Raw genomic sequence first — 27,889 nt, 5'->3', positions numbered from 1 at the left:
TCTGTGATAGTAATTGGATTTATCTCAAATCAAAGAAACATATATTTTATTGTCGCAGGCCCTCCGCAGTTTGCTGAAAAGTCTCCGAAAATAATCAATCTTACCTTAGGTAAGGCAATGTTTCGTGTAAAGGCTTACACGACAGAGGTCATTGGATGTTTCTTAACATCAATGTCTCTAAAAGATAACACCACTAGGGAAGTGACCTGTGTCCTTGAGGGCCGACCACCTGATCTCATCCTGTGGGTCAGACTAACAAATAAAAACAGCAGCTTTCTTGGCAACTGGACGTTGACTCTTGAGAATAAAGAGGGTTCTTCAAGAACAACATTTAGTGTCATGGACAGTAAGTACCAAACTTTATTTAAAGAAAAATATCGAAAAAAAAATCTTTCGTCAAGTATACAAATGCAATTTATAGAAATGATTACAGTATTGTATGGGACAAAGAATATATATGTATGCACACTTGTTCTGACAAAATACTATTTAATGTCATGTCAATAACCCAGACGTCAAACTTGATATTAATGCCATCATGTTTTGAAAGCTTCAGCCGATGAAAATAAAAATGACAATATGTTGCTTAAGTGTTTATGTTTACAAGCGTGGATTTTTTTCAGTGCATGGTGACATTTTTATGCAGGTATTTGAAGAAAATAGGGGGTGTAGTTATTAAGATTTGGGTAAATAGTATCTTGCGCTGAATTATTAAAAAAAAAAAACATTATCGAATGGGATATTAGAAGCACAATAAAGTGATAGATATAATAAGAAGACTCAGAATAAGGAAAAATTGAAGAGGGTGGATGGATGTCGGTTTAGCTTGTGTACTCATAACTACGTTTATTAGGTGATGTGATTAGTCACTGTCACTGTTTTTTCCTGATACCTGTGACCGATGTCTCTCACTTGCTGGATATGTCTGTTACAATCGAATGACGTCGACAAGAATAAAGTATAGTTAAAAATTTCATGAGATGGATTTTGCAATGTGGATATGAAGAAACAAAAAGAATCAGCAAAATAAGGTAAGAGTACATACAAATGATTGGGATAACTAAATAATATATCAGAATATTTTGAATACATTGCATATTTGAAGTGGGGAAAAAGTGGGCGCCCGCCTCAGCTTGCTCACACTCACAAGCACACACTCAGAAAGAAAACTCATCTTTGTGTCCCACAAAGTTGCAACTCTTTATTCACCATCAGAGTCTTTATATGATCAACAGCCCCTGAAGATGAGATTCAGACTGAGCAGTAACAAGAAAAGAACAGTAAGCTCAGTGTATAGGTAGGAGAGTTTCATATACACTTATGTTTTCCGAAAGAAACAAATTGCTACGCATAATGAGCTCCTTTCAGCTACATATAAGAGAAAAGCACATATTCATGTTGCACAGATCGTGAGTTCATTAACTTTGGGAAACTAAAATAGATTAAAATACTCCGTTCTTTACAGCTTTAGGAGATTTTCACTTTCAGGTTACGCATCCCATTTGCCCATCTGCTGTTTTCTTTTTTTATTTCTTTGTCTGTAGGTTTAAGCTAATGATATTTTAAGTAAATTTATGCTTTTAACTCGCATCCATTGCATCTTTGTTATAACAGGAAGCTGAAGCTGCTACTCATGAAGCAAACAAATATGTACCCAGAACATGTACCCACATGTACCTAGTGATCGCAGAAGGAAAAATCCTCCAGTTGGATGGGTATAAAACAAGAAAGAAGCAAAGTGAACGATTGTCCCAGAAACCTTTAAGTAATTGAAGTGAGCGTACACGCTATAAGGAAATATTTTGTTTAGTTTTATGGTTATGAATAGCCACTTGCAGCATATGAAACATTCCAGACACCACAGGATGTTGGGCCTACGTTGGCTCAGTGCTCTCTGTCTTGTTTATCTTGATCGCAGGGAGCCAGCCTTGTACCAACATGGAGCCGAGACACCAGTAAGAAAAGTCCACTTCATGGCCGCTAGTATGATAAAATATCAGCTCCAACTAGCTCGACAACTAACGGCTCTCAATTTACCTATCTAACCATAATGACTGACGTCAGTGAAGCAGGTCTAGACTAGTGAAATGATTGTTCAGTGAGTAGGGGGAAGGAACAGTTTATCATGACTAGAGGTCGAAATAGCATTGGTGAAAGGTTGTTTACACTAAAAATGAATGAACAACCCCCTGTTGTATAAAACCCCTTTACTCCAAGATTGGCACAACACAAGGCCAATTTGCATTACATTATTAGGCCAGTAAATGTATAGCATTTATATATATATGTATATATGTATCATCTGTACACCACGATACGTTTATGTATTACTTTCAGTTTTGGACACATGTAATTAATGCTTGTACCAATATGGGTGGGGGAAGAATACATGTCCAGACTGGTCCAACATTAGACCGATTTGTGACCAAGATTTATTCCACCATGGAGCCAGAATTGTCGGTCCTGTTTAAATCAGCATAATACATTCACAATGTGTGCAATTGTGGAAACAGGATGTGACGTCAGTTAATGGAAAAGACTTTAGAAAACACGAAAAGAAATGTGTTTCCCTAAACACATTACAATTCTAAGCCATTTTTTACAAGACCATGTGCGGAAAAGGCATGAAAATAGGAAGCGACGCCATGTAAAAAACACGGTGACCAACAGAATTAAAGACTGAAACAATTGAAAGAAGATCCAGTGGATCTGTACCCACAAAAATATGATACTCTGTTTCTTTGTCACCGTGAATGGACTGTGTCGTCTTCTTGTTTATTGAGGCGATGTTTGGCAACTATTTATACGAAGAACTTTAATCCAAGAGGAAATTTCTACTTCAGAATGCTAAGGTAAATGCTTGTTAATAATTTTCAAACCGTTCTTTAAGATTTATGAGCTTTGCTTTACTTTCTCGAGTTACATATTTCCATATTGTCTAAATGTTCTTAGACACGTCTGTTATTGTAAGCATCACTTGAAATGTGTTTGTGGAAATTTTAAAGTCAACAAAAAAGAAATTGCTGTAACATATGTATGTGTAATGTATGTCAGTAGGATTTATAGTTCTATTATTTTTATTTGATTTCAATTTTTATAATTTTATGTTTCGTTTCTGCAAGGTATTGAATGATTTATGGATGAGACACTCAAAAGGAAAACGATTGAAGTATTTCCATAAGTGCATATTAAAATCGTGGGCTCGTTCCGCCTGACGCAGGTAGGCCTGATGTTGTAATAAAGTTAAAAACACTGCATGCTAGCTTGTGATAAATATTCATAAATCGAGAAGGCTATTGTTTTGTATTCACGTAGATTGTTGTAAATTTTAAGCAGAAGTTTTAGAAATTGTATGAAAATGCAGGAAGGGGGGGGGGTAAAGTTGAAAATAAATGACATTCTACCAGTGTAAACATGATTTAAATGTTGAATTTTAGCAATTGCTGAATTGTAGCAATTGCAAAATGGCAGTATTATTAAAAAATATATGGAATGCCAAATTCACTGTATATTATATTTGCAATACTTCATCTACTGTTTTTATTTCTCTGACAAGGCGAATGAAACAAAATGAAATACTCTTCAGGATCTTCTATAAAAAAAAACACAAGATGACTAACTTTGTCGAAATGTCACTCGACAAAACAGATTGCAAGGGTGGATGGAAGGTGGTCACTGCCGGGGCAATCAGAAGAAGAATTAGCTTGAGAACTGAGTTGACGGGGTGTCCACTAACCCCACTAGCGAGTTTCCACCTAATAGAAATTATATAGTCCCCCTCTCCCGATGAGCAGAAATGGCGGGTGGACCAGTTTAATACGAGTCTAGACAAACTCAAAACTCTTGTGTATTATTGCGTCCAAAATTTTTTTGTAAATTTGTTGTTTTACAGAATCAAGTGCATAATTTCTCAGACGAAATCGAATTCAATCAGACTGCTGGTTTGCCTAGAGTCAGGTAAACTTGCATGCCACATTTCAAGCATTTCTGCAAAGTGTCAGCCTGGAAACAGGAACCATCGATATAATTCTTTGTTCTGTGATCACTTTTTCTTACCCAAATTCAAAGGGTTATAATTAAACCTGTATTAAAAAATAAGTAAGTAAGCTAAGTATGGTGCTGCCTTCTGTCATTCATTACCAGAACAAATAAATACAGAACACTTCACTTTCAAGAAGCTGTTGCAGTTGTAAAAGATTAATCAGACCCATGATCATGCTGGCTCACTGTGCTGTCTACATTATTTCTGTCATCACGTATGTAGAGTTTTATGATGCATGAAGCAGACTGATATATATTTTTTGTTGTGTGTGTTGGAGAGGGTAGCGGTGGGTGCTAGAGTGGTTTAGGGTCGGTGGTTGAATTTGTATGTATAATCTTTGGACCTCATTCAACCAAGTCTGTAGTTGTTACTTCATACAAGTTTAAATTCATAATTTTTATGAAATGTAATTTGCTGCATTACATACGTAAAAGATTCCAAACCCTGCATGAACCTAGAAAAAAAGATTGCATTCATCTAGAAAGTATAAATGTAAGGAAAAAGGCAAAGTATTATAAACTTCACTGACAAAAGAACCATTCTCAACCAAAAGTGTTAATAAACCGAAAGAAAGGAAGAAGTTAAAATCACCAGTTGACTGAAAATAAAACAATTAAACTGGATATAAACCTTCTCAGTGAGAATTAATGAACACGGACATTTCTTCTTACTAAGTACTAACAACACTGGTGTGTGTGCTCAAGAACGACAGGAAGCAGATGGATGCTGATTACTTCCTCCTAGAGTCTTTTTGAACTTTCTCCTACAAAATAAAATCTCCCATTTCGAAAACGCAGAAAGAAGTTTAGAGGGAAAATTCCAACTGAACTTCCATTTATTTCTGATTAGCATTTTCGAATGAAGAGCGTTTAAATAAGAAGATATATGCAAAGAAAGTAGAAGATTTAAAATCTGTCAGGGAGGTGTAAGACAGTCCATTGGTTTTAGGGCGCTCTGTGTATGATATTATTTCCTGCTTCAGGGACTGGCAGCGATGGTTCACGCCAGATTTAATGTCCACCTCGCCGGGATTATTCATGTATAATCTCCTGCGAACACAGGGATGTCTTCTAAAGTAGAATAAAGCCTTTCGGTATCCTGTGGAAGTTGAGCATCTGCATTCAATTGAAACACCTTTAGAGTTAGGTTTCTGAAAGACTTAACCTTTTAAATTATTAATGCTTCTCTGTTTTTCGCACTCTTCACTTCGGTGATATCTACTATCAATACAATAGAATATTCAAAGTTTAAACAATATATTTACAATTTTTGGTCATCAAAAACTGGGATGAACAAAGTTGGTCATTGTCATTCCATCCATCTATTCATCCGGATGGTACATTTATCTCACTATTAGCGCATTCGTTTCTAGAAATATGTATAAAGTTCATTGTTATAGAAAATCTCTGCCCTTTGACACGGCCTTTATTTGAACTCTCAAACTGTGAATAATGAGAGTGTACCCCAGCAAGCATCCTAGCATTTACTGTAATGTGTCCCTATCAGCATATGTTGTTTAATGTGTTGTCATTCACTGCATGATTATGTCACATGAGTCCCTAGCATTATTTATTCTGAGATAATACCTCTAATTTTGCTTACAAAATAAATAAAGGCGCTCTTCTGCAGACAAGAAAGTAGATAACATCGTAAACTTGAAAGCACGGCTGTGCACTAGATTTCAACAAAGGTGACATTGTTAATACAGATCAATTACAGTAATACCTACAAGGAAATTTAAACTTTAGTTGCCTCGGAACAGACAAGTCCACATTTCTATATAAGGTCATCCTGTTAATACCACTCACAGAAGTTAAAGCAGCTACACCTGAACATGAACATCTTACTCAAAATTCGCTGTGTCCTATTGATACTTCTTACACGGACAACAAGGGTTCTTCTTTTGACATGTAAGAGTTTTTTTTTTCTTAACATTTGTAGTAGCGTTTTTAGGAAATTTTCTTTAACTTTAGATTGTTAAAGAGTTGTCAATTGTCAGAAATTCTAGAAATAAAAGCTTCCGATAGTAAAATAAGAGGCTAGACTTAATTCAGAATAGCTATTTTAAGAACGACTTCTAAACTAAGTGCAAAGATTAAAATGACATTTTAATATCATATTAACATGCGATGAAGAAATATATTGTGTTATATAATAATATTGTTCAGATTTTTACAATCATACTTCTATTTTATAAGATTCTTGTTATAATTTTTTTTTAATTAATGGGGATTTCTATGTTAGTACTTCTCGGTACATTCTGTTTACAATTTTTGAACATTGAAAGAGAAATACTATTTTGTTTCAGGTGGAGAGTCTAATTTTAGTGAAACTCTGCATCAGAAAGAACATGGATTTATAAATATCAGTTATACCATCGAGCTGACGGCAAGCTTGGTGTCGTCAGACTCATATACTTACATCTACGAGACTTGTGATGATAATAGGAAAGGACTCAGCTGCACCTTTGAATGGAGAAAGAACAACAGCAGCAGATTTGGGAAGGTGTTTGGTAAAAAGACAGGTGTGATTTGTTTCGGGGAACAACGGAACCTGAGCAGCTCTGTAGTGGCTTTAGATATTCATATTTCTCAAATGGCCACGAGGTCACTGAGGGTCATGAATCTTTCCCCCCTGGGAGTGAAGATACCCAAACTAACACGGATAATACGTGTTGAGGTGCTGTGTAAGTAAGAATAATCATCTTTAAAATGTCAGACATAACACAATTGCATAAATTAATGACATCACATGTGCCTTTTATACAAACAATTAAATAAATTGAATTAAGAGTAATTATCATATACATTGAAATCTGATTGTAATAAAACTTCAGCTAAGTTAGAATACCTTTAGCGTTCTCAGGTAATGACACTATAGAAATTTTTTGCTGTATTAAGTCTCTCGTTTACAAGTTCTGAATGCTATTGCAATTAAAATATGTTTGCATGAATACAAATGTTCTTACATTTTCTCTTCTTTTTTTTTCTTTAATGGTTACTGTCGTGACTTACTACAGCAAACTTGACTGGCTTCATTAAAACTGGGTCACCTTTCATTTTCTTTCTCTGTCGTCCTTTCTGACTCTTTTTTCTAATAATACCTGTTCTAGCTCATTTCTTTACCTTTCTGCTTTTGTTGTCGAGACTAGGGTGGGATAAAAATGATTGTTTAAACACACGAGGCGTCCTTGCGCGCGTGTCTGTGCAGATCCACCCAACATCACCAGTCTCACTGTGGAAGGACAAGAGGCTAATAACGATTATGTCGTCGACAAAGGTAAGGAGGTGAATGTTTCCTGCTTTTTCAAGCAAGGCAATCCCCCAGCCATCTTCCGCCTATTCACTCTATTGGATAAAAATAAAACTGAACTGAAATCTTCACACGAAGGAAGCTTGAGCTACTCTCTCACTGCCCAGTGTGAAGATGACTGGCCGGTAGTCAGATGTGAAGGAAACGGGACCCTGCAAAATAAATCTGTGACATTCCTCGTCAGGTGTAAGTATACGGACTTAATGGTTTTGATGTGTATTGTATAACAATGAAATTTTGCTTCTTATTCATTAACAATGAGAGTATCTAAGAATATGAAATCCAGTTGATCTACATGTTTTTATGACCTACAAAAGAGTGAGTACGTAGTGTTAGAATAGAGAAAATGAGATAGTATCTTATAGTAGAACTTGGTGAAACCATTATATATTATATTTTCTGTGCTGTATATCATTTACTCTTTCCCCTTCCATATCCGCCACCTTCTCATCGTGAAATCATTTAAACGCTCACTAACAACACGTCTGTTCTATGAGCATTACTCCTTACACCAATTAACATTGTGTTAGTCCATTTTATAATAGTTTTTTCCTGTTTAGTAGGTGTTAATAGTTGTGATTATAGCCTATTGAGTAGTTCGCATGCTTGTCTACATCTGCAGATTTATGAGACTGTCGATATTTACTGCTTCTTCCTTGATTCGTCTTTGCTTCTCCCATGTTCATCTTTTATTTCATGTCTACATTGTTGTTTCTTCTTCTGTCCTTTGTATAATGTGTCTCCTTCTCACGCACTGAGAGCATGATCAAGCACTAAATATATCACTTTCTTCTTATTAATCTTCTAATTAATAAGTTTGCAAAATTAAAAATAATTCGTGTATAGATATATGTTTCGTAAGTGTGTTTGAACCTTTAGAGATACACAAATATCAGGCCTTATAAATTCTAATCCATGTGGAATTCTGGGACCTAAATACTGTTTGATTCTAATTGCTAGTACATATTTTGTTTTATATTAGTAATTAAGTTCATCTCACTTCTGTTCATTAATCTTAGTTGGGTTTTTTTATTTCGCAGGCGCTCCACAGTTTGCAGAAAAATCTACAAAAATCATCAATCCTGCTTTAGGTATGGCGACATTTCGGGTCAAGGCTTACAAGACAGCAATCCTGAGATGTTTTTTGACACCAATGTATTTAAAGGATAATAAAACAACGGAGGTGAACTGTGTGCTCAATGGCCAACCACCTGACCTCATCCTATGGGTTAGCCTCGAGAAGGAAATCAGCATCTTCCATGGAAACTGGACGTTGACTCTTCGCAATGAAGATGGTTCTTCCAGCACAACATTTAGTGTCATGGACAGTCCAAGTAAGCACACAATATTTTTTTTAAAGAAAAATAGTAAAAAAGATAATATGACTGTAGACCAAGTGTACAAATGCAAATAATTTATAGAAATTGATCGAGAAGAAGCGAAAAGTTATGCATACAAAATCTATGAGTACACTTGTTCTGTGAAAACAATACTAAGTGTAAGGTTAACTACTCCAAAATCTGGATTGATATAGATAGCATTTTGTTTAGAGAATTTCAGCCAATGAGAGACACAGGACGATATGTTAACTACGTGTAACTGTTTACAAACGTGATGCCACGAGTTTGATTTCTCTCAATGCATGGTACAGTTTAGGATGCATACATCTCGAGAACAGAAAGGAAATATTTGGGCAAACAGGATCCTGTGCTGTGCTTTGTCAAGTTATCAGATAGATTGTCCAAAGCTAACACTTTAACAAAAAAAAAAAAAAAACATATTTATTGCACAGTATACCAGAAAGGCGTTTGTAGTCATAAAAATAAGCTAATTTATAGATAGCTCTACCCTACCATTAAAAAGTATCTCAAAGCGCTTGGCAAAAATACACACAAGGAGAAATAATAATAATCATAACAACAACAAGAAAAAGAAGAAGAGAACAAAGAAGAAGAAAGCGTAGAATTTGTGCCTTTAATGATACGCGTGGTATGGGTACTCTAGGTTTTTGCACCGGTTGATGTAAGTGTCGGTTATGGAGTTTTCTGTTATTAATGAACTTCTTTTAAATGAACCGCGTGATCTTATGATTTTTTTTTTTGCATCGGTCTATATAAGTGTTGAGTGTTGAGCTGTGTTCTGTTAATTACCTGCTCCTAATGAACCTTGTGATAGGGTTAGACTTTTGTTTTTTTGCATCGGTTTGTATTATCTTCGGGTGTCGTGTGAACGACTGAATCGAGCAAACGACGAAGGTCGAATGACGTCATTAGTATGTTATTATGTTCGTTTAGTGTAACTTCATAATAACTACTCTGTGCCATCGAAAAAATCATTATTGAAGTGGATTTTATAAGCACAAATAATTCACAGAATGGCCGAACCATAAAGATCCGCTCATGTGCAATTCTTGGCTTAAACAGGATGTTTGTCCGTTTATCTCGTATTGACATAGTTTCATTTCTTACATAAGGTGATTTGTCACCTAAGCTATTTTTTTTAACTGTCAACAATTCGTCTCATTTGCTGAGTATGTCCATTACTACTGAATGGCGTCAAGGAGACTGAAGTCTAAATAAAAACTTTCCGAGATCTTTTCGCGAAGTGGACATAAAGAACTTAAAGGAAGCAACAAAATTAAGGTAAAGGTAAGTATAAATGTTTGATAAAAACTGAGAAAAAACAAAAATGCAACATTTTAGAACATTTTATGTGCCTTGAAAATTAAGAATACAAAAGCTTCGAATTTGTCACAGCCTGCACACACTCACACGCACACACTAATTATTATTATTTTTGTATCACACATCGTAGCCTTTAGGTGAGCAGCAGCTATTCAAGATAAGAGTCAGGATAAACAGTAGGAAGGTAAGAATACTAAGCTCAGAGTATAGCAACATGTTTAAATGTGCCTTAAATAAAATTAGGTCTGTTTTTAGTCACACTAATTGCCATACATGAACCTTTTCTTTCAGCTCAATACCACCAGGAACTTGTATTACTGGACTGCTGGTGGACGATTTTTTTCCAGTTAACTACTAAAACGAGGCATCAGACTACAAAGCTTCCGGTTTAGTCATAGTAAGTGTTTAGGCTCGCCGAGACTAACAGCGGAGAACTTCACAAGAGGCTAACCGCTGGTCTTGGCAGACAGACAGCAGTCCACCTCTACACATCCATGTTACTACAAGGGATAGTTAATCTTGAAATCCTTGAGTTGGGGAAGCGAAATGGATAAAAAAATAAATAATGTCTTAATTTTCCTGGCAGTCTCTATTTAATTTCCTTGTCTGTGAGCCTAATTTAATGATATCTTATGTGAATGCATGCTTTTAACCTGAGTGAATTGCAGTTCACGACGTGCACCTTTGTTAGGACAAAAAGTTGAAGTGGCAGCTGAAGCTGTAAAACAAACAGACGTATCCAGAACATTTACCCATTTGCACCCAGTGATGACTGAGGGAGGGTTCGACAGTGGGATGAATGTAAATCAAGAGTGAGACAAGGTGAACAGTTATTCCCAGAAACTTTGTTCTATGAAGCTATAGTTTAACTGCACTTAAAAACTTGGCTTTACTGCCACTAAACCATAAATCTTACCTAATGATTCGAAATAACACATACAATTTACAAATAATATAAAAAGAGACAAAACATTACAAGCACATTTGTTTATTTATCAGGTCCTGTTGTATGTGTCCAGGCCAACAGTTTTTCTGTGGAGAATGTCATTAGCAAAGTAGTCCCTACATATCATACAATGGACAAGACATTTGAGAAAGAAAAGATAAAATGATTGTTGGTAGGAATGTCAACAAGACGAGAATATAAATGAAAACGTTAATGGGGAATAACACGTCTGCAAATATATGATCATATGTTAGTAAACATCAGGTTTTTTTACCTGTTTACTTTGAGACCTTGCATGAAAAGCTCATATTCATGCTACACATATACTCAAGTATACAGTATAATCCAGGCCTGTTTGCCTAAATGCTTGATGAACACATCGAGAATATACACTTTATAAATGGGAGGTATGGAGTCTGAGCTCAGACGACACCATAATCGAAAATTAATTATTTTTTTTTGGTACTTAAGACATTACCAACGTAACGGATATTGTTATGATAGGTAGTGAAAATATACAGTACACTTTAATGACAAGGAACCAAGATCACACGACTGTAAATGTACCACTTGATTTTGTTCTGTATTTACGTAAATCTCAACAATGTGCGAAAAGCAAAACTTATAATATGTACAAAAAAGGAGTAGTAATCTATGAGACATTTCCAGTCAAGTAAAAACACTTGTGTCAGGTCTTTGAAAGACTCATAAAACCCGCCTCTTTATGTTTTGATAATGTTACATTTGATATGTCTTGGTAAGATTACATTCATAAAACACAATTCAAGTTCGCCTTCTTTCCCAGCTTTGGATGGGTAAGTCAGAACGACTTTAACATAGAAGACAGTTTTTTTGTCTTTGTCAGTAGTCTACAATTATAGATGCATGTACACCTTTATTAACAAAAACATCCATTCATTCCACTTCTTTGGTTTTTTTTTTTTTTTTGTTTGTTTCTTTTTTTGTTGTTTTTGCTAGGAAATTGTTTATTTTTTCATTGATTACGGTGATGGCATCAACTCTATTTTTCCTGAAAGTTTGATAACTTTGATCACGATGTAAATTTCTTTAATAAAGTAAAATAAATAATGAAATAAAAAGTGTGTAAAATACATAATACACTGCACACTACATTAATGATGATGATCATAATGATCATGATGATGATAAAGGTTATTTTAAATAGCGCCTTCTCCCAACATAAAAGGCTTGCTCAAAGTGCTTGATTAAAAATATAAACGCACAGGCTGAATAATAATAAGACATGCACCAAGGCACGCAACATAACATGGAAATGTTATATCTATAGAATGGCAAATCGGATGATGTAAGACGTGTAGCCCATAGTTGCCCCTAGCTTGTTCCACTAAGTGTAAAACTGTAAGCAAGCCTGAAAATACTCATATCTACACTACAGTTTGAGTCGTGGAATGGATCAAGTAGGCACGAGCTGTCTTTTTCTGTAACTGTTATAGGCGTAGTATTTTTTTTTCTGGAGTATTTGACAGATGATAGCTGTGGTCGCTCGTCTCCAACAGGCATTTTTTTAAACGTTTCCTAGTGGACGGCGTGTAATAACGTACACATACCTTGTATACGTACGAACTATTATTACACACACATTCAACGCTCGACGAGCCCATACTGATCACGATGAGGACAAAAAAATTTGTAGGCGAATTCAACTGAAGAGGCACAAGTTCAGAAGAATGTCCCAGAGAGTCATAAAGAAGATGGCGGAGAAGACCGTTGTTTTCCCGCTCACTCGGCCATTTTAAGAACTGCTTTTCTCTTATACATAACGTCTTTTTCTGACACAAAACATCAGACAAGACACCATTCATACACTAAACAATATGAGACCTACCACAACTCACTACACGGGGTTAGTGATTTTCTTTTTCAGAAATTTAGTTGAAAAAAATATATATGTATTCTTGTATCAGTGGAACATAATGCTCTAGTGACCATAATTAACAGTTATGTAGATAAACACTATCAACAGTTAAAAAAGTGACGAATTTTAAACTCTGATATTCTTCTGTAAGACAAACTTTCTATTAAAAAAATTTATGATTATAGTTGATGAAAAATTATTAACTTTTGGACTTGCATTAAGAATTAGTTTTTCTTCAGCACTTATCGAATAATTGTATAATTTTTTTAGTACTTTACCATATTTTGTACGATGATTAAATGTATACAGGGTATGAAAAAAGGGGCAGCTTTAGTTGTTCTTTTACACCTGAAGAAAAGAACGTGCAAAAGTCCAAGCGACTTCGTGAGTGTGAACGTTGGTGACTGTATACTTCAAGACATCCATAAACACACTAGCTTGCACACACATGAGCACAAAAAATACTTGGCTAGCTATTTAAGTAACGTACTCGACAAAAAATAATTATCTACACGTAAAAAGCGTTTTCTTTGAAAATTTAAAAAAGAAGCACTATCCCTCACAGTCTGATAAACATTTGTCCCTTCAGAGTAAAAATGACATCTCCAATGACAACTCGTAATGTTCGCCATTCTTTTTTTAGCCATCAAACTTTTTCATTTGGTAGTGTCCGCCTGGTTTTCTACCAAACCTTGATCTCTCTGAAAATGGAAAACTCACTTGAAAAAGAAAGTAACAGTTCCTACGTTATTCACGATCAGAAATAATAATAAAAAAAATTAGTGGAGACTATAGAATATTTTGAACTGAGATGAGTGAGAATGAAAGTAATTTGTTGTTTGTAGCTAACCAAACTCTGACTTCTGAGCGATGATCACTAAACAATAACTGTCCATGTGATTTTCTTAAATCATTTTCATTATCCAGCGGGTATAGTTTTATGCACTTATACTGTTATATTTTTTTTCTTATACATTTGTTTTCTCTAAGTTTAAATGTTCAATGTTAAATGAGCAAGACGAGCTCTCTGCGCTCAATATAAATAATTAATGAAATGCAGGAATTTCTGTCACAGGCCAATAGATGACATAGATGACAATTTATAGTGTTGTTTGCCTGCAGGTGATGAACAGATAGTAGTATCAGCTGACAAAGTACTAGGAGGATGAAGAAAATGCAGTTCAGACACATTTCGTTGCAGTATGCAATGCCAACGCATTTTTAAAAAAATCTATATAAAGAAATATAAAGTATTGAATTTTCATTGACCATTTGACGGAGATCCAACTACCATGATAATGTATCTTTACTCCTAACTGTGTTTGTTAAATGTCTGTATGAGTATGTATGCCTGCCCTTGTGAGCAAAAGAAAAATTTCTATCTTGGGTCTCCTCAACAGACAATAAAGTCTGATTTGATTTGATTGATTTGATTTGATTCACTTATTAAGCTATTATTTAAAAACACTTTCATTTTGGATCTGTTGCTAGTTTTCTTTGAATTCGATCACATAGAGTTGTTTCTGTATCGTTTATTTTACGTTTCTTGATGTCAACAGTTTTGTCGAATGTAGTGTCCACCTGTGAAGTTTTTTTTTTCTCAAGGCGGATTTTGCAGCAGACCAGTCTGCTAATCTTTTGCCTCATACGCAGCGTTCAGCGATGAATTAATAGGATGTTAATTAACAAAATTACATATCTTTTTTACTTGTACTCCACTAGTAAGTTATATGGTATTTATTGCTTTTAATGCAAAAGTGACGAACATTTTAGGTTATACCTAAACGATAAAGACATTTTAAGTAATGTAGGATTTCAAATAAATTCTTTACTAAAATAAACAAAATTAATGATATTGTAAAACATGTGCAATCCACTTGGACAAAATATTTCTGAGCAACGCTAAGTAGTGCTTACAGTTTTGCGGCGGTCGTATTTGACATGAAAAGTGTTGAGCAATGATAAGGATCTCTACAAATGCTTAGAAAACGTGTCAAAGTCGGTTTTAATATAAGTGAAGCCGCAGGAGGTTCTTTAAATTTTGCAAGCACAATCTTCTAATTTTTGTACGAAATTTTCTTCTAGGGTTATTACTACTCAAAATGTTTATCACTGTACTCCTATTAAAAATTGTTATGACTGGCCCTTAATAAAATAGCAGCTCTTGCGCCCAACGGTTCAGCAATGCACCTCTATAATACAACACAGCAGCGTACTTGAGCGTCCTCAAAGTAACATTTAAGACATGAATGTAAATTATCGCTTTACAAAGAAACTTGAAAAAGAAAAGTTTAAGAACATCAATTTTACCATCAGACAGGTCGATTTCTTGACATTGGAACTGTTCGCTGGCTTCATTTTCGTTCCCAGAAAGACGTTTAATGAGAACAGGGGCGAACAAATCTGTGGTCTCTCTGGAAAATAATGTCAAGATCTTTTGAAAGATATTGGATTTGTTCGCATGATTGTGTCTAAAAAATATCACAGTATTTGAATCTAATCATTCTAATGTGTCGTCTGAAGCATCAGGGTGCATACTGAGCATTTATATTATTAGACATTTAGAATCTGCTGTACTTCTTTTAGGAATTCAACAATCAGACCACACGAAAACAATTAAAATATCATAAGCTAGCACGAAACATACGCTAAAAAACACGTATCATCATCATCCTCCATCATCATCATCATCAATCATCAATTAATCATCAATCATCAATCATCAATCATCAATCATCATCATCATCATCATCATCATCATCATCATCATCATCATCATCATCATCATCATCATCATCATCTCTTCTGCTGAAAGCTCCTCTGTAATTTTAAATCGCAGCCAGCATTACTATTACAATCGCTCTTAAATCAACACCATTTGGACCAGTCGACTATCCTGCCTCTTTCCACAAAAAACTAAGTTCTGCAGGAAGCTAAAACATGTAGTCTCTCAACGTTTACTACGAATATGAAACCAGTAGGTTTCAACCCACATGTGATATATACCCAATATGTATCTATCCTGATCGGGACAACGAACAATCAGCTCTACTTGCCGAAAGAACTCTTCGCAGATTGTTCCTTCAAATTTTGGCAGTTATAGGAAAGGTCTCAAAGCCTATCCCTGTTATCGTAGTAAGTCTCCAGGTTGGGCTCATCTAATCATTGGTTAGATTTTGAGGACAAAAGTTGACAAGAAGAAACATGTTGACTACAAGACTTGCCAGGTTAATTTTAAAAAATAGCTTTTATTTTTCGACTTTTCTTTGCTCATTTCTTGCGTGGGGCTATTCAGACGATTGTCTGTTATTTTCTGTCATGCTTCGTGTTAATTTTCTTGTCAAATAAATTCATATATATATATAGATTGCTAAGTCCTTTCCTACTATTTTGCCGATTGGTTGTTTGCTCCAGATTGACAAATGTTCAATGCTTTGGTTTCACGCGCATCTGTGAGTGCGAATCAGCTGAATCGTTAATGTTATGTCCAAACTAATGTAATATTAGTAAAACGTTGTTATTATTGATGACAATATCAAAGAAATATTTTAACTTTGAAGCATAAACATTTAACTTACGGAATATACCAGTCGATAGATTCATGACCTGTAACAGATATATGCAACGTAAGACATTACTACCTGTTAACTTTAAAACCGTTGTTAGAGCTTTGATGTACTTGATAAATGTGGATAGAGGTGGGTGTCACTTGATGTTTTCTTTGTGTGACTTCAGAGAGTATGTGTTTCTGTGTTCTCTTGATTATTATAAAGTTTCTTACGTCTCTTAAAAGGTTCGGAAAAAGCTCAATTAAATGTGATACAAATATCGTTCTACCTGTTTTCGATTTGTATTTTTGGAACAGTAGAAAGCAGATAGCTAGGGCCTGAATTACGATCACAACTCCCAAAGCAGCACCGATAATTACAGCAAGATCGTTATCTGCGTAAACATAGAAGGTTTAAATCAAGACATAGCATCATAAAATAAGATAAAGGTTATTGAATAAATATCCATCACTTGCTAGAAAAATGATGAATATTAACTTGATCAGTCTGCTGGTATGTGTTTAAGCAGATGGCGACTAGAGAGAATGTGGCACAGGGTCGAAATAGGCGCGGTCTTCATTTGTTGAAGTATGTGTTATTTCTTGGGGCCTGTAGGCCAACTGTTTAAAAGATTATATGGGACAAGTGTTGATGGAAACTGACATTAAAAATGTTACTTTTGTAAGTGCATGGACGAAACATTCCCCAATAGCTTTCCCTAATCTTTGTATTAAACTCAGTGGAGAATCTACATTATGAATTCAATAACCATATTTGAGCTAACTTCTCTGAGCTTAAAGGTTGCCACTGAACTGCTTTTCGGATCTTTTTATAGATATATATTTCCGTTCTTTACTAATAGAATAAAGCATTAAAGACGTAACACGAAGGACGCATTCAGACATAAAATAAGGTCTATCACAGTTCACTACATTGCAAGTGGCGAATACTTAATGCAGTTTAAATCAGCATAAATCATAAGAGTATATTACTTGCCTTCGGTTCGAAAATCTTCAGGGTTATGAAGTGTATTGGATGCTAGGAACAGAAGCAAATATCATCACAATGTGCAACACTCTTTTCAATTAACTACGACACAACTTGACTAAGAGCAGCAAAAGAAAATAATAATGGTTTTATCCCATTTTATGCTATGCCTGCTTCACTAATGCATTAATATATTTAAAGCTGTAGTATAAGGTCACAGAAAGGTAACACAGAGTTAATAAGTCAGCAAGGCGCGGTAGTCCGAGCTACATCTGTAGAATGAGAATTAAAAAAAAATTGCATCTCAATTTTTTTTGGTAACATTTGATTATTTTTTTAAATTTATTTTTCTAAATAGATTTGTTTTGGTAATTTCTTTTTTATAAACTGTCAATAGGTGCAGTATTTGGCCAGGAGTACATGTATCAGGTATATGGCTCGGAGCATTTAGCCAGAGTAAATGGCTAAGATCCATTAACCTGAGTGAGAAATTCGCTAACCCAAGAATTGGCAAAACAGGAAGATGAGGAAGGGATCGCTTGTATCCAAGCTTCATTGTGTACAGCGTCTGTTCCCTAGAGGCGGCGTCTATGTTCAGATATTTGGGAAAGGATATGTGTCTCTATATATACCTGTCAGTACAGTGAAACATCAGTCTCCAGTGACTGAATTTAATAGTATCGAATACAGCCTCAAGTATGAGCAGTGAAGTTATACTGAACTCTAAAACCTATTGTTGTGACTGACTATCAGACTAAGTATAAAAAAAATTCCAATAATAATAAACAAGAATTTATATAACTTTGGGCAAAGGTCATGAAATAAAGACAAAGACGTAGAGTGAGGAACAATGCGTTACGGTGATAAAGGACGATCACTCCAAAAATACCGAAGTGTTAACAACATTAAGAAATGATATCATATGAAATTGCAAAAAAGATATCACTTCTGTCACAGAAAAGTAAAAGCCAGATTAATTTTGAGTTTGGTATTTAGTTTACTTTAGTCCTTGTTCCTCCTCGAGGAGCAAAGAGCCGCAACAACACTTCGGCAGCGGACACAGTTTTGGGCAGCCCTCCTCAGTTAGGCCCTTGTGGTTCCGACGTCCTTTGCCTCATTTTCTACTGTTCTCTACCAAGTCTGCTTTGGTTTGTGCATGTTGTTGCCGATGAGATATGAGACTAATGTCATCTGAAATGTCCAGGTCCTCTAGCTGTTTGCTGAAGGTCCACTAGATACCGGTTTTGATGTCTTTGGTCGTCTTGCACATAATCCAGTCTATAACCATCAGGAAGATTATTGGTGATAATATACAACCCTGTTTTACGCCGGTCTTCATTACAAAAGGTTTAGTGAGTTGGCCCGTTGTGGATAACTTGGCAGGACGAGCCTTTGTACAACCCTCGATAATGTTTATGAGCTTAGGTGGAATGCCATAGTGGATCATCAGCCTCCAGATGACGTCCCTATCTACACTATCGAATGTCTTCTCAAAGTCCACAAAAGTTTTATATAGGGAGGACTGCCACTCAATAGACAGCTAAATGATGATATGGAGGATGGCAATATTGTCAATGCATGTCCTATCCTGGCGAAACTCTGCTTGTTCTGGTCTCAGTCTCTTGTCTAGTGTCTTCTTCAGTTTCTCTAGAATTACTCTTGATAGCACTTTACTGAGGATGGACAGCAGCATGACCCCCCGCCAATTGTTGCACTGAGAGAGGTCCCAATTCCTTGGCTACTTGACCAGGTTGCTTAGTTTCCAGTCTGTTGGTACTAGCTCTTGTTTCCAGATCTTCTGTTATTTTGGGTCTGCCTTTAATACTTCAGGGGGTATGCCATCTGGGCCTTCAGCTTTGCCACTTTTCATGCTTTTAATAGTTTTGACGATATGTGTCTTGGTGGTAGCGCTTGTGACGAAGTGAAGTTGTTCAGTTGGTTTTGGTATATCAAGTAAAGATTGTGGACGAGGTCGACATATCTTCGAGTTGTTCCTTCCATCGGTCACTTTGTCCTGCATTGCTTGTTATTGTCTTTCCGTCTTTGTCTTTCATTGGCTTGCTGGGGTTAGTGTTCCTGCCTGACAAAGTTTGTGTTGTTTCGTATAGTCGCTTCGTGTTTCCCTGTATAGCTGCTGTCTCTGCTTCGTCTGTCAGTTCATGAGTGAAGCGTCTATTGTCCTCTTTGACAGACCTCTTCAAATGGCGATTGGCTTCCCAATATTCAGCTCTGATACCTTCTTTCTCTTGTTGATCTTGACACTGATTGAGCTTCTGTTTCAGACCCTTTCTGGATTCAGTCTTTGCCCAGGGGCCATAGTCTCATCGCGTCGACATTTTCCTGATCGCTAAACTCCAACGGCCCGAGAGCTGGCCGGCCGCTAGGCGAGCGCCATGCGTGCGAAAAATGTCGCCCGTGTAACCGCACTTCAGCAATCGGGCCGTCGACACCCTGACCTTGAGGGAATACCTAGGGAACTCCACGTGTGCGCATGCGCGAACCAACGTTTAGCGAGAACAATGGAAGAAAAACATGAAGCAGACAGCATATCGCCATATAAGAAGCCGAGAAAGGCAAACTGCCTGACAAACAAGGAAATCGGATCTTGTTAGAAGACTGAAGTAGTGTCGTTATCTTCTCTTTTATATATCTTGACTGTGCTTTGTTGTTGTTGTTGGGTTGTTGTTTTTTTTGTTTTTTTTTTTTTTTTGTCAGGTAAGGTTGGAAAAGGTGTGCTTAATGAGTTCGTTGACAAATGAAATAATTAATAGAAAGAAGAGCGCAATATGGCAGCGAATTGCAAAATTGCCGCCTCTTGTGGCGTAGAACATCGCAGTCTTGTAAGTTGGTTCAAGACTTGATACAAAAAAAAAAAAGCGACCGCTCGGGACTCACTGACAATACGGAAGAGAATCTTCTTCTCCCTGCTCCCATCAAGTAAAAACACTCAGTCACACAACAACATTCAAATCAACACAGCTTTCTTTCCTTTGTTCTTCCAACAAAACAACCTATCAACACCAATTGCTTTAAAAAAAAAGACCGGCCGGCCATCCCAGCATTGTGCGGCACGCCTCAGACTGTCCACACTGACAGCCCCATTAATTGGGGTCTTTCACACCTCCCCCTTCCACCTAATTTTCCCAGGCCCTTTCCAGGCTAACAAAGCATTTAAAATAAAAAAAATAGTACAGCACGTTGGTCAGCACACACATTTTGAAAGGTACCTGTCGTATAGAAACGAAGGGCAAAGACATACTTGCAATGTCGGTGTGACACTAGCGCCCTCGATTCGAAAATGTTAAAGCCTCCTGAATGTCGTCGACGATCTCCAGGATGTCAACTCTTCGAAATTTTAAACGTTTGTATTCGTTATGTCATCCCATGATCGATGGGATTACTTTGGATCCCGAAATATCCTGTTTCTGTGAAGATTTCGGTCCGCGTCGTACAGCAAAAACACCACGGCGGCCATGTTTAACGAGCCCTTCGCGAGTTACAGGCGCCAGCGGCCGTCTCTACACTTACAGGCCGAATCAGCCGCCAGCGGAGTCAAAAGATGCGACATATTTCGGCCTCTAAACCACTTAGAGGGTGGTCGGACCTTTGATGGCCTCTAAGTGGCTTAGCGACCCGATGAGACTACGGCCCCAGGTCTCTAGAGTCATCCATTCCTTGTGTTGATTTTGGTATTTTGTAAATGTCAAATGTTTGAACTCAGTTTTCAAGGTTGTTTCGGTATCTCACGTGTACTTTTTTTCAAATGATCTGTCGTGCTTGAGGTAAACACAAAGCGTAAAGATCATGTCAAATCAGGTAATTTTCTGTTATTTTTGCTGTTAAAGTATCTATGCCATTTTGTGTAAATTGTTTTAGAGAAGTATATTACAGGGCTTCTGCTTACGCAAAAAATTGCGTACAGTACGCATTAAAAGTTGGGAGGACCCCTTCAATTTTTGTCATAGGGTTCCCCTTCAAATTTGGGCGAAGAACAGGGACCCCTTAAAAATCTGAAGAAGGGGTCCCTGGGACCCCAAAGAATTTAGCCTTAACAGAAGCCCTGCAGTATATTAGTCGTTTGTGAGGATTAAAATCTAATGTAATTTTTTTGTAACGAAAGAAATGGAATGTCTTCACACTTGAAGTAGACATAGTAGTGGAAAGCCCCAATTTTACTTCTGAAATACGACCTAATTCAAGGTCCTTATGCACAATGTTAGTCTCCAGAATATATGCTTCATGCAAATTTTATCTTCATAGTCAAAACTTCTATGTTATTTCTTGGCATTCAGTAGTACAATGGCTAAAGCTAACCCAACCCTTTTTTTCAAATAATAATGGTCACTGTTCTCTTTTGAAGGTAATAAAGCATAATCTTGGCAGTGAACACAGTTATTATGAAACAATAGGTTATCTGGAGGTTTTGTCATCCTAAAATCAAAATTTCTTTTATAATCTAAGGTGGATGGCGAAACAATCTGAGACAATGGTAAAACAGGTGGGACTGTGTGTTGAAATTAACCGAAAAGAATTTCTACTTACCAATATCTGTCATGCCGCACTTGACTTCAGGCTTTACACTGTTGCCTAAAAAAGAATTTGAAGAAAAAATATTAGAGACAATATTTAGCACTTGTATATAGCTATCAGTCCACAACTGGAAAGTGATTAAAAAAGCCCCTAATATTCATCACCATGACGGTATATATACCAACAAAGTGTAGGTTTGCTAGTATCTATACAGATATGGCTTTGTATAGTACCAGGCAAATTGATATGTGTAAACATGGATCGCGCTGGTACCACATACCTACACATAAACTTCCCTACCACTACATGGCTAGAAAGGCGTGTTTTCTTTAATAGTCTTTGACAAAGGTGCCAATAGCCACATTAGTAAGCTGTCAGTTCATAGATATTTAATAAAATGTTGTCAGCTTGCTCTACTGAACAAAACCTTTACTTCACATGCCTAGGTAAGAAAAAGTGGTTTCCAATCATAATCTTATCGTTTTTCTTTGATACTTTACAGTTAATTTCATTATCTACAAAGTTTATTTAGTTGTATGGAGATGAGCCGATGTAAAATTAAGAGTCAAGAAAAATCATTATAAGCTTGAGACTAAACAGCTAAGAACGATACCATTTTAAAAGTTGTTCTTGTTTCGCCTAATTTTCCCATCTCTTTATATCTAACCACTTCCTCAAAATATTTTGTGACCTTAAGTGAGCAGATCAACCTTTTTGTCATCGTTTATTTTACAAAAAATCTTTAAAATATATTTACTATAAGTCAGCAATGCACGGTCTTACCTGAGTAAAAACACGGAAATTGTTCCAATGGCAGGCCTCCATTTCGACAAACAAAACTTCCGTTCTGTGCCGAAAACGTTTCAGACACTGTGATGTAATCTTCTATGATACTGAGACCCTCATGTGCAAATATACATTCGTATTTTCCGTTGTATGTACAACTAGCCATTATCTCTGTGAAAAATATTTAAAATGTAAATATCTACAATTAAAAATCTGAGTTATATGCTTAAGGCTTCTAAAGCTTAATTTAAAAACATTTTAAGAAAGGAACATTCAGAAAGATCTTTCTTTTGGGAAATGTCAACTGCGTTACCACTAAATTCTCTGAGAGTTATTTATGATTACTTTTTAAGAAGTTTGAGATTCAAGTATTTAACTGATACGTTTAAATTAACTTCTAACTAAAAATGAAAATGCAGTAGCTGGAACTCTGGAAGTAATATATCACAAGGGTAGTAGATAAACAGTACTGCTTGCGGTATTTACTTACATATCATCGACATCGATCTCACCAAGATATGGATTAAACATTTTAGATACTTGAGTGAATACCAAGCGGTAGTCTAGAAGAAGTATTAAGAAAAAGATTAGGATCAAGAAAATAAAATATAAAGACACAATATGTCATGAAATAACGCAGGCAAAAAGACCGCGAGTCAAAATACCTTGTTTTCCATCGGGAGAATGAAAGTAGACAGAAAAGTCTCTTTTTTCTCCTGGGTCCGTTGAAACCACGCACTGCATCTGATACGGATCCTTTTCATTCCTTATTATGCAACCAATTTTGCCTGCGGTATACACATATAAATACCCCCAATTAGTTTTTGAAGATTAGCTTCCTTTGAAAACACAACAATCTATTTTTGCTTTAGTTCTCTTGCCAAGGCTAATAATGTATTTTGTCTTGTAGTAGATATGATTTTATTGGCTTGGTAATTTTGTTTGAAATTTAAATAATCTCGATTTAGTTGAAAATATTGTAATGTTCAATGAATTGCACAAAACCCCGCTGCATTCATATTGATCTCTCTTATGAGTCTATGAACTTACTTTCCATTGCAACAGCTTGGGTTAACCGCTTCTGCAATCACTGATTGTTGTGTTAACGTCTGTAGTTTCTGAAAAAAAAAATCACGTTGTGGATTTCTTGAGCCGGTCATATCCCACGGCGGATTAGGCGGCTTTACGTTGCATTACGTTCTAGACTGGTTAGGGTTAGGGTTGTATGCTTGAGAGTTTGCAGCGGGCACCACGCGTGAAGTCTTATGTCGTGATGCTCCATCTTGGTAGGGGTGGGGGGGAGATTTGTCGCCCGGGATCGGACCGGGAGGGTTAGATAAGAGCGTCGGTGCGAGGAGACGTTGGTGTACCCAGGCCTTGGCTGGTGCTTCCTGTGTTGGTGCGTCCCCTCCGTATCTCGTGAACTTCTGTGTGGCGCTCAGGATGGGCTGTGTGCTTTTTCTCCCCGGGGTGGGGAAGTGTCCTGGAGCAGTTCCACCTTCTCCTGCGTTTTCTGCGTGCGCAGAATGAACGCGTCATGAGCCGAGTGGGTGAGTAGTTGGAGCTTCCTGTCGCCATTTTTTCTAGCTAATGGCTAGCCGGCCGGTGCGCAAGTGTGCGAAGTGCGTGAACGACTGAGGCTGAGAGATCTCTGTATAGACATGTGTGTGTGAGGGGGTAGATGTATGTGCTGGATCTGTATTTCGGGGGATTTTTATTTGTGTCGTATGATATGTGCTTAGTGACTCAGTCTGTATTAGGGAGCTCTCTTTGTGTAGGCTCAACCACCGGATTGCTCGAGCAAGCGGAGTGAGAGGCCATCACACAGGCCAAAGACTAACGGACTACCGTCAGTCAGCACCCTGATGACGGGATGCAGTTAACCACCTGCGTGTGACCAGGCCTGAGGTGTTAGCGGACTGTGTGTCGAGCCCCGAGACTCGAGTCCTAACGACGGACTGTGTTGTTGGAAACAGTAGGGGGCGTGACACCGTGACTCACCCGTGGCAGTGAGCGACGAGCGTCTCGGACAAGTGATATGAGAGGGGGGAATACCCTTATGAACTGCAACGGCAGTTCTGTACCGCGTCAGACCACGCGAGTGCCAGACGCAAGGGGGCGCGTCTAGACGTGTGGATGGATGTCTGGTTTTTCCTTTCGTTTTGTTTTGGGCGTGTGTGTTATGAAAGGGCTCTCCCCTATGTATTTCGGTTGGCCACCTGTATAACGGGTTTTGTTTTCTTTTTCTTTCCTTTCCCCCCATGCATGTGGGAGAGTGAGTACCGCAACGCCCGATCGCGCTACGCGACAAAATGGTGGTTAATTGTGTGACAACAGCTGCACATCCAAGATAACCATATAACCATACCATCATTTAATGTTACATTAAACATTAAATCATTAAATGATTCTGTCGGCCTGAACGGTGGCATGATAACTGCCTTTGTCTTAGCAGTCTTAGTCCATTTAGACTAGAATCATGGGTCATCTTGATCAATATTATTCAATTTAACAAGGAATCGAGAACAACAACTTGGTACTACTTAAATGGCTTTGTTCAAAAACACAGCGACAAAATTCTGCTGCTAAGAGGTTTTAAATTCAGCGTAAACGAGGATAAAGCAAGGCTGTGTCCACCCATAGCTACTACACAGGATCAAGCATAGACACCAACCATTAATGAGACTAAAACTGAAGTTGAAAGACAAACGCCACTCAGCCTCTGTTTAACTTGGAGAGCAAGAAAGACCTACACATCGTAAAGGCTTCAAGTCCATAGTCATTGGATGAAGATAGAGATAACAGAGGAAGGAAAAACATCACAAGTTACACACACACACACAAAAACCCAACCAAACAAACAACAAATTTACTAACCATAGAAAACTGTCAAGAGGTCAACAAACTTCTTTTATTATGAAATGATTACTCTCTCACAGAGATCACTCCTGAACTTAATCAACGTACTAGCACTAAGACGACTTGTGCATCTTCCAGTCTAGGCTTGTTAGACTGTTGAACTGAATCTTCACGTTTGTAATTTTTATTGTTCTGACCACGCCTTTAGACATTCTCTTGTGAGATACTATACGAGTATGAAGTATAAATTTAAAAAAGAATTAAATGGACTACTTTTTAATTTGTGAAACAGTTATTAATAATAACGAATTCAAGAAAATTACTCAGGGAACTTCATTATGCAAAGACATCGTTCACTTATGGCAAACAAACTTTCACTATACATATAGATCAAATATGTATGAGTGTAATTAAAATAGCCAATTGAGATGAAGTAAGGTGAGTTGCTAAAATAAGAGTAAACGGCTTATAGGGTTACTTTTCTGTATTGTCTGTCATAGAAGTAGCCATCACGTCTTTCTCTGGCTCAGGGGTGGCGAAATTCTGGCCCGCAGGTCTCACCCTTATCTAGAAGACATAATGGCTACCACTCTGACACACAACGCAGCTGTATTGTTGTACAACTGAATACAGATCGCGAGTAATGTAAATCGCTACCAATTCAGAAAAATAATCATCGTTACAAAACGAAAAACAAAATAAGAATAAGACCTTTCAGTAGTAATCCATGTATGAAGCTTGTCCTCCACCGTAGCGTCACTTCTCAGAAGGAAGCAGATGGCCGCGATATTCTACAGAGAAAGGCTTAAGCTTTTCTGGTGTTGCTATTACAGGTGCTTACCGACAGAGCCTTTTGTGTAGCCGGGTGACCTACTGCACGGCAGCCCTACATAAGATATCAAGGAAAGTGGTGGTGTTACATTTCCGCACTACTCACTATCAACGAAAACAGACACCTTATCCACATAAGATACAATTACTAGATCTTTGACATGATTAGCCTTACAGTATGCTTGCCTTTTAGCCTCATAAATACACAAAGTTGTCAAGGTAATAGTCCGAATCATTATTTTAAAAAAAAATTCTTTTTATTGTCACACAAGAAACAAAATCGTTATTCACAGCAAATCTGTCCGCTAACAAGAACCAAGAAGACGTGAATGTCTTTTATACATGTGTTTGATGTGTGTGTTCGTGTGTATACCACGAGTGATAAGTGATTGGTTGACAGTAAAGCTTATATTATTATAATGAAATTGGCAGTTAAAAAGAGTTTAATCTAAGTACATTACCGATTCGGTCAAATACTACAATGCGCGGACTAATGGTAGTGGGACTTCTTTATCTGTGTTTAGGAATAAAACTTGACTAGTCCATCGGCACTCGGGATGTTCATATAATGGCTTAAGGAGTTAAATCTTTTTGTGTATCGGCCGCATTCGTTAAGGTTTACACAAGATATCACTCAAATTCCACTCAGTGTATCACTCGCTCGCATTGACCTCAGTACTTTTCACTGCCTCTAATGTTTGGAACTGGTTGCTGTAACGTTTTGTTTTATTCTAATAAAGTCATGAGAGAGACTGACTCGACGGATCACGGATCATGTTATTACATATTTGACAGGAGACGCCATCCCATCACAAACATGCTAATGGACTGGTCTACGGAGACATAGCTTCCAAACATGATTTCGTCCAAATTTCATCAGCACTGGAATAGAAACAGTAAGATGATAGAAAAGTGCCCCCGTCGTCTCTCTCCACGTGGAGACTACACTAAAACTTTAGCTAAGACTACAGAATTTAGATATTCCTAACTCTCTTTATACTGGACTTTTTAACAAACAGTCAACAGAGAGTTTCTGTTAATGGTCTTCCCTCAGATCCTGTTGTCACCTGTACAGGTTCCCGTCAAGGCTTCTGCTTGTCATATTATGTAACAGTTGCAGAAGCATTTTGGATAGGACTTTCTAATAATGTTTTACTGATGACACCGCCTTGCCGGCACTTTTGAATGATAATGAGCATGTTCACAGTCGCTCTCTTCCTTACATTTTACGCTTGTTTGACAAACACTTCCTTCTCTTAAGTGCCACAAAGGCTAAGCTGATCAAGCCTGAGTCAGTCATCAATATTATCTATGATGATGCCATCGAGCTAGTCGATTCTTATAAATATTTATATATTGTCTTCGATAACAAGCTTAAATTGGACATCAACTCTGACATGATTCTCCGAAAAAGTCAGCAACGCCTGTACCTCATACGGAAACTCAGATCTTTCTCTGACAGCTCTG

The 27,889-nt window shown here is 37.1% G+C and overlaps 4 protein-coding genes across 5 annotated transcripts in view; 2 read left to right on the top strand and 2 right to left on the bottom strand.

The window, feature by feature from the left end:
* The window catches only part of LOC112568573, a 170,877-nt gene that overhangs the window by 65,483 nt on the left and 77,505 nt on the right, over window positions 1-27,889 (top strand). The gene's annotated exons all lie outside the window — the stretch shown is intronic.
* Window positions 1-27,889, bottom strand: part of LOC112567425 — a 74,806-nt gene that overhangs the window by 20,254 nt on the left and 26,663 nt on the right. The gene's annotated exons all lie outside the window — the stretch shown is intronic.
* LOC112567430 lies at window positions 5,544-8,784 on the top strand. Its single transcript, XM_025244115.1, has 4 exons — window positions 5,544-5,952; window positions 6,351-6,728; window positions 7,253-7,540; window positions 8,395-8,784. Exons 1-4 carry the CDS (start codon window positions 5,877-5,879, stop codon window positions 8,766-8,768), a joined length of 1,116 nt encoding a protein of 371 aa, XP_025099900.1. The 5' UTR covers window positions 5,544-5,876; the 3' UTR covers window positions 8,769-8,784.
* On the bottom strand, window positions 11,917-26,390 carry LOC112567442. Of its 2 annotated transcripts, XM_025244135.1 has the most exons (10): window positions 26,303-26,390; window positions 23,783-23,850; window positions 23,398-23,520; window positions 22,730-22,903; window positions 21,959-22,003; window positions 17,426-17,467; window positions 16,719-16,823; window positions 16,460-16,487; window positions 15,192-15,295; window positions 11,917-13,582 (listed from the first exon to the last, which is right to left on the bottom strand). In XM_025244135.1, exons 2-10 carry the CDS (start codon window positions 23,787-23,789, stop codon window positions 13,521-13,523), a joined length of 690 nt encoding a protein of 229 aa, XP_025099920.1. In that variant the 5' UTR covers window positions 23,790-23,850; window positions 26,303-26,390; the 3' UTR covers window positions 11,917-13,520. The 2 variants fall into 2 exon arrangements, with proteins under 2 accessions (XP_025099920.1, XP_025099921.1); XM_025244136.1 differs by lacking the exons at window positions 23,783-23,850; window positions 26,303-26,390 and having other exon boundaries at window positions 22,730-22,793; window positions 23,398-23,493.

Source organism: Pomacea canaliculata, linkage group LG7 (assembly GCF_003073045.1).
Source record: "Pomacea canaliculata isolate SZHN2017 linkage group LG7, ASM307304v1, whole genome shotgun sequence".
Classification (NCBI taxonomy): domain Eukaryota; kingdom Metazoa; phylum Mollusca; class Gastropoda; order Architaenioglossa; family Ampullariidae; genus Pomacea; species Pomacea canaliculata.
The sequence above is the reverse complement of the archived record's forward strand: the minus strand, read 5'-3'. Positions and strand labels throughout refer to the sequence as shown.